Raw genomic sequence first — 11,860 nt, 5'->3', positions numbered from 1 at the left:
TCCCAGCACTGAAAAAGTGAGCAGAGAGTAAATAATGAGAGAGGAGCGTTTATATCTTATCAGTGATTCTATAGTGGATCAGCTGACCCCCCCCAAAAAAGGAATGGATACAAAGAAGTTGACAGCATCACCTGCCAACCCAGGTCTTGTCAGGTTACACAAGCACACTGGACACGTAGAGCAACGCGTCGCTCATCTCCCAAAGCAATGGCATTCAGCCTGACATTTCCCTTTGCATTGTGCACCTTCCAGGCTACATGTACACACTAGTCGCGTCTTTGTACACGGCTATTTCAAAGTGTTATGGTTCAACCATCTCGGCATTCAAGTTGAAGGTGGCGAGAAGCGATCAAGTCGTGATTTGCCGAGCTCGGAGACCCTCCGGTACGACAGACACCCAACGTGTGCGTGACGCTACGAGACTGACTGCTGTATAATACGGTGAGAAGCAGATTCTATATTGATACTGATGACGCGAATAAAAGAATAGAATGACTCACGCACCTGAGATAGCAGCAAGAAAGGTCAATGCCAGTGTGCACTCGACCTTCGACACCATCAACTCGCCTCCGCACATCTCGCCTGTCCATTGCTTCAACAGCAACCTCGACAACCCCACCACCGCTTCCTACCGCTCCTCCGAGCCCGTCTTCTCCTCCGAGTCCTCTCTCAACATTGACCTCGGCTATTATGATGATGAGTTCGGTGCTCTGTCTCGTGCGGGTTCGTCCCCACCGGCGTCACCCCAGCCAAACCCTTTCCTGTCGCCCGCTCTTCCTCTGCCTCCCGTTCTTCCTCTGTCTCCCGTTCTCCCCTTCCCTTTCCTCTTCCCGTCCTTCCCTTCCGTCTTCCTCCCGTCCTTCCCTTCCGTCTCACTTCCGTCTTCCTTCCGTCCTTCCCTTCCCCCTTCCCCCTTCCCCCTTCCCCTTCCACTTTCTCCACTCACAAGCAATCTTCAACCGATTGCTTGCACTTGACTCTCAAACGAAGTGTACGCCATGGCTCCCGCTGGTTGGTACCAATGATGGCTTGGGTTTGTGGTTGATTGACCCAGCCAAATGATTGGGAGACTGGGACTCCCAGGCCGAGGCATTGGTGGCTTTCTTTTCCTCCCCCTTTTACATACTTCTTCTGTTTCTTCTTGCTTTCTTCATGCTTTTTGTATAGCCTGCAGGTTGTGCGAACTGCTTGTTGAGGTCACTTTGTAAAATCGCGTTCTTATCATTTGTCTTTATTGTCCACTGATTGTGTTCTTTTAATAAAATTTGTACCCTTCGACTATTGATATTCATAACGATAACTTTTGTCTTTTATAAAATGTTTCTTTACTCTATTATTACAATGAATAAAAACCTGCTCTTTTACTTTATGTCCTGCTCAAACTGATTTATGTACGATTTTTTTTACTTGTGAAGGTATTTACGTGTCGCTTGACCTTGCAATGGCAATTTCTTCCTGACTGTGTTCAATCGTCTTCGCCGCTTCATTTGACAGTTAGGAAAGAACTCATGTTTTGGCGTGCTATGTCCCTGTTCTTATACAATGCCGACAATGTCATATGGCTTACATCAGATTCGTAATTACTTTTACCTTGCAATGATTTGATCGATTCTAAGCATATTATCTAGGCAACTATTTGAAGCAAGCATAATGCACAGACCATAATATACAATGCCAAATTGTTGTGAAACACGTTGCGTAGCAATATCAGTGCTGTTCACATCAGAAAATTTCCTGCAACAGCAGGAACTCTTTGGACTTGGAACAAGTCGATCAAGCTTTGTGTGCTTAAACTGTCGTTTCTCATAAAATCTGCACGACATGCACTCTACAGCCAAGATCAAATCTTTTGATACCAAATACTGTAATGCTCATACTTACCACTAGAGTTGTTTTACAAACGTTTCGAATGGCTTTCTATCAAAGCCTAAATCCACGTGGATGTGCCTATCTGTTTAGGAGATCGCCTGAGATTGAGCTGCCTTTGGAGCACCGGATATGTTTTCAGGTGGAGGCAGTTCGACACATGTACAGCAACGCTTTTCTTCATTACTCTTTCTCCGCGATCCCGCTTGTCCATACAGTTTTGATAAAAATAGCTGTCGTGGCATACCTTTCACTTGTCGCTCACATATGGCATGGAACATAATAATGGCTGTAATTAGTTGGCCCACGGACGCGTGGGACAGTACGATATGATGACTCTCAAGCTTCGGACCACCTTTCGATGTTTTGTCGTATAAGGCTACTACATATACAAATGCGATCATAATATCAATGACTAAGTTTCTTCAAAGAATTAAAAAGCCCTTTTGCTTTGTATCAGTTCAATTGAGTTTGTACAGCAGCTTCTTACCGTCGCCATTTGTATTGCACTCTTCCTAATTTACAAATATATTGGCTACCCAGGCCAGTATTGATTGAGCGTCTGTATACTTCAAAAGTACGATACGTCATTCCTTCGATGGATGATGAGGGGTAACAAATTGATTTTTTTGTCAATTTATTAAAAGACGGTCGTCAACTGCTAGCGGGGCGAGCTCACCAAACGGGCAAGCCTCATTGTACATGACCATATCTTGTCCTCGTGTACCAGTGATCTCGTTTAAAAACGTCGCGAAAACGCCAATTGGGACGATATCGCGAGAGTTCATTCCAACGCTGTGAAATGGGTAAAGAGCTCGGATCATCCAATTTTGAGTAAGCCATTGCCTGCCAATAGCAATAGACGTAAATCTGTTTCTGTTTCTTAGATGGAAATTTATATACAGACTTACAACCTAAAAACAAGCTCATAGACCGCGGCCTTGTTATCGGTTTTAACGAATTATATATCTCAGTCTCGCTAAATGGTCGTCTACACACTCTCATGGCTTTTCACTCCACGTGACCATTGACACCTATGCTTGTCTATCGACTACGTACAGGAAACCGGACGGGCTGGAAGGGACGGCAAGTCAGCAGAATGTCTACTCGTCAGTACACTGTACAATCCAACAAAGTTTTCCACAAATCTGAACAAGGCAATACAAGCCGAGGAAAATCCGAGTATTCGAGATTACCTCGAAAAAAGGAAATCTTTTTGCAAACTTGTCACTCATCGTGGCTGCTTACGACAAAAGATACATGTCATCATCGACAATGAAACAAAAACTAGTAGTGAATATGGTAGCAACGTCCAGCTCTGTTACTACTGTCAAGCACAGGTGGAGGTATGTTTTTATTATCCTTTGTGTTTATTTTTGACATTATCATATTGTACTAATCCATTCGGTGTTGTCTGTAGGATCGAGAGTTTCAGTTAAAGCGTCAAAGTACGAATCATAGCATAGACATGCATATATCAGCTCTGCAACTTCCAAGCAATAGCATGGTACAAGGCACACAACAGACCAATTTGCAGAATCTGGCGCCAACCACCATACAGCAGGTATATACATCTTTGTCAATTGTTACTGTTCCACTTTCATTTGTACTAACTGTTTCAAACTTCCGTAGACACCGCATGCGCCAACAAGTCCGTCAATAATGTCTGTGGTCACAAGCGCTGCAAGTTGTGTGAATAGCGTACAAGCAGCATTCACGGCGTCGATTCCCTCAATATAAAAACTACTTGCCAAAAAAATAAACATTTTTTTAATGGGTCATTGTGACACCACTGGCGCACAGAATTCCCTGCTAAAAATTGCCCGCTAAAACCATTTATTTGCTAAAATTAGCAGTTTTCAAAGCCAGAGTTAGTCACTAACGTTGCTAACTTTCAATTTAGCTGACTACCCCCTTTTGCCCAGAGGCCATTTTTCCGCCTCCATAAATTGATAGAAACACCTGCTTATTGTATGTCATCATATACAATGTGTAGTTGTTTTACTCTCAGATAATTTTGATACAGCAGCTTAAAGGTATGATCGTATGTATATAACTGGTAGGAAGAACATGAATGGGATTAATATACTACAGCTTATTATCTATTGATTCTAACAGACAGACAAATTAGTGGTAGTTCTGTATTTGCTCATTGTTGTATGGTAAAAATGTGAGAAGAACTAAAATAAGCTTATTTATGAGTTGTGAGATATAAACAAGTTAATGGCTTATAGAAAATGGATTCTTTGGATAATTGTAATATGAGAAGTAACATAATGGTACGTAAGGGCGTATAAAATCAAATACGGAATAAAAGAAAAGTACAGACGTAAAGCATTGATTATCAGCATATAGTACAGGTCTTTACTCTGGCACATCATTGGTGTCAACGTCTTCGTGGATGCCGAGCTCGTGCTGCAAGTCTTCGATGCTTTCTTCCCCGCTCTCCGCACGCATCATTCCCATAATGATATCCGCGAAAGATATCATCAAACTGTCCTCAGGACATTCTTCGATTCCCTCAAGACCCAAAGGCTCTTCCTGCTCCTGCTGATGCTCATACTGCTCTTGTTGTTGCTGGTAATATTGCCAGGAATGGCCGTGCACCTTCTTGTAGAGTTTTTCAATTGCTGGTAACTTGCGGGAAATGAGGTTTCGATATGCTTCCCCCCGTTTTTCTTCTTCTAATGCTGTATAGCTTCGCTTGCATCTATTCAAAGCATAGGATTTAAGCTGCTTTTCTTCATCCTAGAATGCAATTTTACATTGTAATCAGTACATTAACCACATCTAACGTCTTTATACTATATAAAATAAATTTACCGATAACAACAAAAGCTCCTCAGTAGCGCGTTCTACGTTCATGAACTGTCGAAGGGCACGGAAGTCAACATCTGTTATCGCATCTGGTTCCCAAAATGAACTATTATCGAAGGATTTGATGTCATTGAACTTCACATCCTGAAAGCTTGAATTCAGCGCTTTACTGGCTTCGTTATAGTTATTTAATGCTGTTTTCGCCTTTGCTGTTGCATTATTTACGGATTTAAGCATCTGTGAGCTTGTTGTATGTCCTATTAATATATTTATTAGTATTTAGAGGTTTGTTAAAACTTTTATGCGTTACCTAGCTTGCCCGACCGATGCAGAATATCTTTTAACATTGTCTGCCCAATAAGTATAGTTTTCAACTTCTCTATGGCAATATCACGACTTCTTTCCAACATTCGCTTTTGCACATTAATGAATGCGGAACAAGTTCTGGTCCATCTGGTTTCGATGCCAAGCTTATTTTCAAATGACTTCACATCTTTTAAAGCTTTTGAGTAAGATGTTTCAAAGGAAGGAAGCTGCGTCAAGATATCAAGAGTTTCTTCATGCGATAGTGGCTGTTTCAATTCTGCGATCACCGCGTCGGATTTATTCCTTATTGCCATGTGCATAATGAGTATCGACAGGTTTACGTGTGGACGACTATGTAATTAACCTACTTTGTATCATAGTAAATAATAAGACTTCGAACGTATGAGTTCGCAGCACTGCATGATCGCTGCGTATTCTTTGGGAGAATCTATCCCATTCAGTCTGGAGCTCTTGATTGCTTTTTCCTGCTACTTCTTCGTCAAGATACGATAGTGATTCTAAAAGTATTTCATTTGCAAGCTTTTTGCGCCGTGATAGGTTTATCGCTGATGAAACAAATAGATATTTTTTTTTGCAGAAAAAACTTACGTAAAGTCGAAACACGAATTTGCTTGAAGTGTGATATCGCATGACACAGCGTCAGAACTCTGTTTTTTGCGCTCATTGGTCGAGTGATGGAAACGAACTGTCCCAAATACGACCAAAGTCGCTCCATGCCCTCTCCATCGGTCAAGCCAAGCCCTTTGACATAACGTGGGTTATAGTCGACTTGACACTTTATCGAATGTGCATACGCGTGAAAAACGCTAACTGCGATCTTCGTGTTATTTTCGTCCCTGAGCTCGGGAAAATTGCTCTACATGTGTCAAACATCATCGTAAATGTTAGAAAAGCACACTAAGTAGCCCTCGAAGTAGTATAGTAAATTATCGTTATGCTACAGTACATACTCGTATGGCTGATTTGATTCGACAAGCGATGTCATACATCAATGCCTCGATTTTCACGCCTGGCTTTTGCAATAAGACGTCAATGATGGCAAGGGCATACTTGAATCTGTATTTTCGACGATTTCAAGCAATATCGTAAGTAAATGGAAAAACAAAACAATGAATAATAGCAGTTAACATTGTCACTACTTACTTTTCTCCAGATTCAAATATATTTGTGAATTCTAAAGGAATATCATGTCGAGCGCAGATAGCTCCTACTAAACCACTTTCATGACAGAGGGGATCACCGCGAGAAGCGTTTGCGGTTGCTTTAAAACTGCTGTCACAGTTACGTGATGCATCACTAACTCCTTCACGGATGGTATGATCGTCATACTTGGCTTGATGCTCGTCAGCGGAATAATTCCGTTTCTCGACATATTTTTCTTTGTCGTGCTCATTTGCTTTATAACATTTAAGCTGCATATTGCCATCGATAGCGATAAACATTCGATTCTAAGCGACGAATATAATGCTTATCAGCTTTATGTAATAACATACAATACTACATTAAATGATGCTCTTACTGGAGGACACGCAGGACATCCGTATTTTTCTTTTGCCCATTCATTTTCCGATACCAGTTCTTCTTCTACTAGCGTGGCAATCTCTAAATACTTGAAGTGGCCGAGATTTTTACGCAACGTTTCATCTTTCTATAAACACATCGTAATTAATCGCAATTAGAGTGCCGTTTGAACCAATGTATGATTGTTCCTCGTGCGTTACTAACATGGAAATCATGAACGTGAGATACGGTGCTTCCAAATGCTTGGACAGCTGTCTGTCCAAACCCTCGAAGCGTGGCGTAAAATTCCAGAGGTGAAACGCCATTTCTGGCTGCGTGGGTGTTGCTGCAAGCAAATGATGCCTCATAAGGTATACTGGTTCATCGGGATAACATTGTTTGCGATAAATGAGCGTTCCCTTTTGTATACCTACATATCGGAACGATTATTTAGTTGTAATGCATGGATAATGTCAAACATATATCATACTGATCAAATTCACTCTGTACCAGTCATGTACACGCAATCAACGTTACGCGTCACCATTTTAGGTTTGGCACATCCATTACAAGGTTCTACTGTGGTGTTGAGGTTTGTCGCTTTGTACTGTGGACCGTCGCCCTCAAAACAGGCAATATAAGCTTGAGTAAGCTTTGGCATTAGTTCTCCCCAAGCTTCCTTGACTCTCTCTACGGGGCCTTGATTGGTACGTGTGGGTGGCGAAGTAAGAGGAATATTCATTTCATCATCGTCACCAACGTCATACTCCTCTGCATAATCATCCCACGCACTCGCTAAACCACATTACTGTTAATAATTAGATGTTACAATAAATGGTATACACATGCATCATACCATCTTGACTTGTCGTAGGTCTAGAAGAGGTCTCAGTGCGAAATCGTTTTTCATCGCTCGCATGTGCAGTTTGCACATCGTCTGGCTGTGCGAGTCGCTTTCTAACCGGAACAAGAACTGGCTTCCCTTTCTTAAACACTGCGTCGCCGTTTTTGTTTCTTTTCTGCTCGTACCCAGTGCTGAAATTCTCAGGTTGGATTTCATGATCCTTGTATTTAATTGTATATTGTGATTTTTTAGGTGGCATTGCGATAAGGGAAAAAGATCAGATAATAAAAAAGTAACAATTTATTGACAAGCTATTCAAAGGCTGAGAGAAACAAAAAACTCATTTATTCTGTTTCATCTACCTCGTGAATCAATAACTTATTCTTTTTACCTCTATCACAAAAATCAATTGTTAAATGATCTACAAACTTACCATCTCCAAGCAGTTTAACAACTTCATCTTTTAGCCCTTTATGCAGTTGGGCTAACTGACCATCCCGTAATAATACCGGTCTGAGAGCCGTTGGATGGTATTGGTCTTTTTCATCCTTTCCGAAATTGAACCCAGCCAATCGAAGCCGCTTCTTCTCGTTGTAATAATGGGCGGTAAGCCCAGCATCATCGGCAGTTCGCTTGAACTCACCCCAAGGAAATTTGGGCGTTTCCTTTTGCATCTTTTCCTCTAAAAGATATTAAATGCTCACCACATCTATAAGGGTCTGATGTTTTATCAACTCCACTTAGTGTACAAATTTCGCATTATTATGCCAACACTCTCCATCGTGGCATTTGAACAACGTCCAGATTTGGCGCTTCTTGTACCATTCTCTTGTCTCATCGACTCTATATCAGCAATAACAGCATCAAAGTAAAGCATCACTACTTGTAAACATCTGCATATCTTACCGGAACGTCCATTATGCTCTATATAGAGGTATAATGGATCTAAGTGAGTATTATTTACACAAGTTGGGATTGTTCAGATATTCACCTCTACATTTGGATTGAAACGTCGAGAACATAGCGCCTGTCGCCAAGGCGTGACGTGAGGCACCTAGAAACAGAGTAAGGTTCAGTGTATGCTTAAAATAATCACACCTTTACGTACCTGAATTATGGTACGCCATTTCGTTGTCCCAGTCTTCTGGATGATCACTATTGAGCGTTACAGCTGCATCCGTATCGAGCTTCTCCTTCACTTGGTGCAGCAATGCACAAAGTTCATCCTTCAAGGATTTTGCCAGTTTTGCACGGTCATCAGGATTACTCGGCTTCGCTGATCGTTTTTGGTTTTCATCCTTCACCCTTTGCTGAAGATATGTTTTCGCACCTTCGCTACGGTCCTTGAAGTGATCCTTTAGAGTTTGATCCTTGGTGTTGGTAAACTCGAAGTTTTCTGGAAGTCCCAACTCTATGATTGCAGTAAAAACTATTATTACAATGCATGGTATCGGCATATCTTTACTGACCGCTTTTTTCCTCAGGAGTTCCCCTCGAAGCCAACGCGACGAAGATATTCCACTCAGAGAGATCCCTTTCGGGAATCTTATATGGAAGAGTAGTTGAATGCCTAAAGTGGTTCGAAGATTGGGTCGTTGACATTGTGAGATGAGTGCAATAAGCTCTGCGTAAGTCAGTGCTAAATAGAGGGAAGAGAGTAATGCCAGCTAAAAAGAAAGTTAACAAAATTAGTGACTAACGCTGGTTTTGAAAACTGATAACTTTTGCAAATAAAAAGATTTAGCGTGTAATTTTTAGCAGAGAAAACTGCGTGCATGCGGTGGGTGCTGTGTACCTCTCCTTTTCTTTACAAGAAGAGAAAAAAAGTACCGGCTGGCATAGAACATATTCATACGAGTTCCTCTGTATGTGCAGTGGCGTTGCTAATATCAAAAAATGCCGATTTTGACAGCGATTGAAATGATCACTGACGATTGTGTAAAATGTGTGTTGTATATTCTTTCGTCAAAGTTTTTATATATGTTCGAGTGCTGTGAGTACAATTGCCGCCTTAATGTGTCACTTTGGTATGATAAAAACGCGTGATCAACAACTCTGTATAAATTATATCGTTACAGGCGAGATGATCTGCTAATCGTCGTCCAGAGAAATCGTTGTATGCAAACGTTCGTGAGAAGCACACAGTGTCAGTGACATAAGTCGAAAGGTATGGTGAGTTGTCAGGGGTGCTTGTACGATCGATGGTGTGGAGCGTTCGTTATATTCATGCTTTTGTTTGGTGAAGAAAAAAAGAAAAGATTTTATTTTTAGAGATGTGCTGTTCTTTTTCAGCAGCATAGTCACTCAAAGACAGCACGATCATGGTTCAGTATAGTCTTTGTCAGATTCATATGTCGTTGTTCGACTATCCATATGTATACGCTGGTAATCCGAGTTATAAATAGAGATCCTTCTGTTTTTATTTCTTTCACTAGCGCTCTCACACCATCCATCGTATAAGTAATCCGACAAAAGACCTACCGTTCACAGCACATCCTCTAACCCGCTTAAACAGTAGCTTTTCCTTTTAAAATTGAAACGTCTTTATTTACTTCTATTCTTAGAGTCCAACACAGTTGCCTTCAGCAAACAAAGACCAACACTCTAAATTATATATCCACATCACTCATCCACCACAATTAAACTAAGCACAACATATCCTGCCCAGCAATCACTCTTGACCACTCACCTGGTTCCTCACACGTAACAATGATACAAAGACGTTCTTACACTGTAGTATCTACTTTATAAACCACAGCCTCAAATTAGAGAATGGCTCAAGCTGATCCAGCAATACACAAACACCAAAACGTAAAGTACCTAAAGTACCTAATCACACCAACAGCATCTTGATATGGTTACACAATCAACGGCCTTGCATCTGTTCTGTAAACAAACAGAATGGCCTGCTCAACCAAATTTCCTCTGCCACCGTCGCCAATACCCACAGTGGCCGCCGTCAACGATCGCGTGTTTACATGCACTCGTTCATCATATTAAACATTCTTGCTTTCTAGGAAAACAATCCTCACAAGTTCTAACCAGCTAAAGAAAAGGGAGATTCTAAAATAGAAAAACTTACCATGTGGATCATAACTTCGGCAAGCACGGCAGGAGCCCACAACGGAAACGCATGTGATAGAAAAAAGCAAAGTTCATCCATGGAGAACCACAGCAACCAACACAGTCTCAGCCTTGATCTTAATAAATCCAAAACGGCGGATGAAGGCATACAGCTTAAGCATACACAGGAAAGCTACGAGAAGAGCACGTCGTCTATTGGAGCATCCATGCACAGCATCTTTAAGCACAGGAAAACCAAAAACAAGTCCGTCCAGAAAGGAGCCTTGGAAACAAAGACGCCAAGTAGAGCCACAAAATACGTCCGGTAGAGTTCAAGACACCCAAGGAAAAGAATTCGTCTGTACAATGAGTAGAATATCCAACACGTCCACGATCTTAGGTGGCGAGAGAATTGCGAGATGGAGCAAGTCAAGGTATACAACAGCCAAAAAAAAACCAAAGTGAGCGCGAATATGTATTGCAGGTAACAGCGCAAAATGGGCGCCATATACGAGAGCAGAATAGCGTCACTACAGATGGCAGCCAGCACGATTGACGGTAGTGACAGGAAAAAGCAACGTTCTGTTGACGGCAAGGACAGAGCAGCTGTAGCAAGTGAAGGTGGCAAAGACGTGTAATGTTCGACTGGCGTAAAGCGGGATGGAGCAAGCGTGAGCAGACGGTAATGAAGGACGTCGAAAGAGCAATAGTAAGCAGCAAAAGAACTTTAGCAAAGTAAAAAGTAAAGTAGGAAAAAGAGAGAAGAAAAGAAAAGCAAAACAACAGCAGTACCCCTTGCTTCAGGTATTTATATTGTCCTGGTGCCCCGAGCCAGCAGAGCAATGGACCATCGGAAGAAGTGCTTTCCCACATGCAGTGGTGGCCATGACAACCGCGGCTTCACCCCTTTTCATGCTTTCTTTCCTTACTGCTTGTGCTACGCTCTTCCTTTTCCATTCCTCCTTTTCCTTTTCGCTACTTCTTGTTTACGCTTTCACGCCGTCACTCCACTCGGCTAGTTCTTTCTTTTTTACTTGTGCTACGTTCTTTCCTTTTCGTTTCTGCGGTTCCCTTTTCGTCACCGCGGTTTCCTTTTCGTCATTCATCCAAAACGGGTTTGTCATTGTCACTTTGCTTTACCCTGCTTAATAATGCCTGACATGGGTTTCTACGAAGGTCATTTAAAAGCATCAAACATGCACGTCCTCCGAAAAGACACAAGAGCAGTGCGCGCTATGAGCATTCGCAACGGATCATCTGTAGAAATGATAATCTGTAAAGTAACTGGTCCTGTCCTGTAAAACTCCCAAACATTTTGAACATCAACAACGACAACAGCAATCCCATGTCTACGATTACGGTCACTTTCCCCCGAAACCACCCTCTCCTCAAGTCGAAATGCTACTGCTGCCTCCCCTGTCGCAACTGCCGACCAAAAAAAAA

The 11,860-nt window shown here is 41.8% G+C and overlaps 5 protein-coding genes across 5 annotated transcripts; 1 reads left to right on the top strand and 4 right to left on the bottom strand.

Annotated features, from left to right (window-relative positions):
* Positions 1–811: 811 nt before the first annotated feature.
* BDB00DRAFT_853294 (uncharacterized protein) lies at positions 812–1,302 on the bottom strand. Its single transcript, XM_053125622.1, has 3 exons — positions 1,031–1,302; positions 912–982; positions 812–832 (listed from the first exon to the last, which is right to left on the bottom strand). The coding sequence occupies exon 1, from the start codon at positions 1,290–1,292 to the stop codon at positions 1,119–1,121; it is 174 nt and encodes a 57-aa protein (XP_052973805.1). The 5' UTR covers positions 1,293–1,302; the 3' UTR covers positions 812–832; positions 912–982; positions 1,031–1,118.
* A 3,971-nt stretch (positions 1,303–5,273) lies between these two features.
* BDB00DRAFT_110991 (uncharacterized protein) lies at positions 5,274–6,916 on the bottom strand. The gene is made up of 6 exons (XM_053116096.1): positions 6,736–6,916; positions 6,530–6,658; positions 6,154–6,458; positions 5,961–6,066; positions 5,358–5,866; positions 5,274–5,292 (listed from the first exon to the last, which is right to left on the bottom strand). Exons 3-5 carry the CDS (start codon positions 6,450–6,452, stop codon positions 5,519–5,521), a joined length of 753 nt encoding a protein of 250 aa, XP_052973804.1. The 5' UTR covers positions 6,453–6,458; positions 6,530–6,658; positions 6,736–6,916; the 3' UTR covers positions 5,274–5,292; positions 5,358–5,518.
* A 750-nt stretch (positions 6,917–7,666) lies between these two features.
* BDB00DRAFT_853279 (uncharacterized protein) lies at positions 7,667–9,317 on the bottom strand. Its single transcript, XM_053125621.1, has 5 exons — positions 9,150–9,317; positions 8,824–9,021; positions 8,463–8,765; positions 8,346–8,408; positions 7,667–8,278 (listed from the first exon to the last, which is right to left on the bottom strand). Exons 1-5 carry the CDS (start codon positions 9,205–9,207, stop codon positions 8,085–8,087), a joined length of 816 nt encoding a protein of 271 aa, XP_052973803.1. The 5' UTR covers positions 9,208–9,317; the 3' UTR covers positions 7,667–8,084.
* A 1,320-nt stretch (positions 9,318–10,637) lies between these two features.
* BDB00DRAFT_853266 (uncharacterized protein) lies at positions 10,638–10,917 on the bottom strand (the record flags this gene model as incomplete). Its single annotated transcript, XM_053125620.1, has 1 exon — positions 10,638–10,917. A coding segment is annotated over one exon (224 nt), but the record flags the coding sequence as incomplete, so codon positions are not given.
* A 230-nt stretch (positions 10,918–11,147) lies between these two features.
* BDB00DRAFT_853259 (uncharacterized protein) lies at positions 11,148–11,646 on the top strand. The gene is given in 2 exon segments (XM_053125619.1): positions 11,148–11,190; positions 11,202–11,646. The coding sequence occupies 1 exon segment, from the start codon at positions 11,303–11,305 to the stop codon at positions 11,564–11,566; it is 264 nt and encodes an 87-aa protein (XP_052973801.1). The 5' UTR covers positions 11,148–11,190; positions 11,202–11,302; the 3' UTR covers positions 11,567–11,646.
* The last annotated feature ends 214 nt before the right edge of the window (positions 11,647–11,860 follow it).

Source organism: Zychaea mexicana (genome assembly GCF_025766255.1).
Source record: "Zychaea mexicana strain RSA 1403 chromosome Unknown BDB00scaffold_135, whole genome shotgun sequence".
Lineage (NCBI taxonomy): Eukaryota > Fungi > Mucoromycota > Mucoromycetes > Mucorales > Lichtheimiaceae > Zychaea > Zychaea mexicana.
This window is presented reverse-complemented; position numbering and strand designations above follow the sequence as displayed.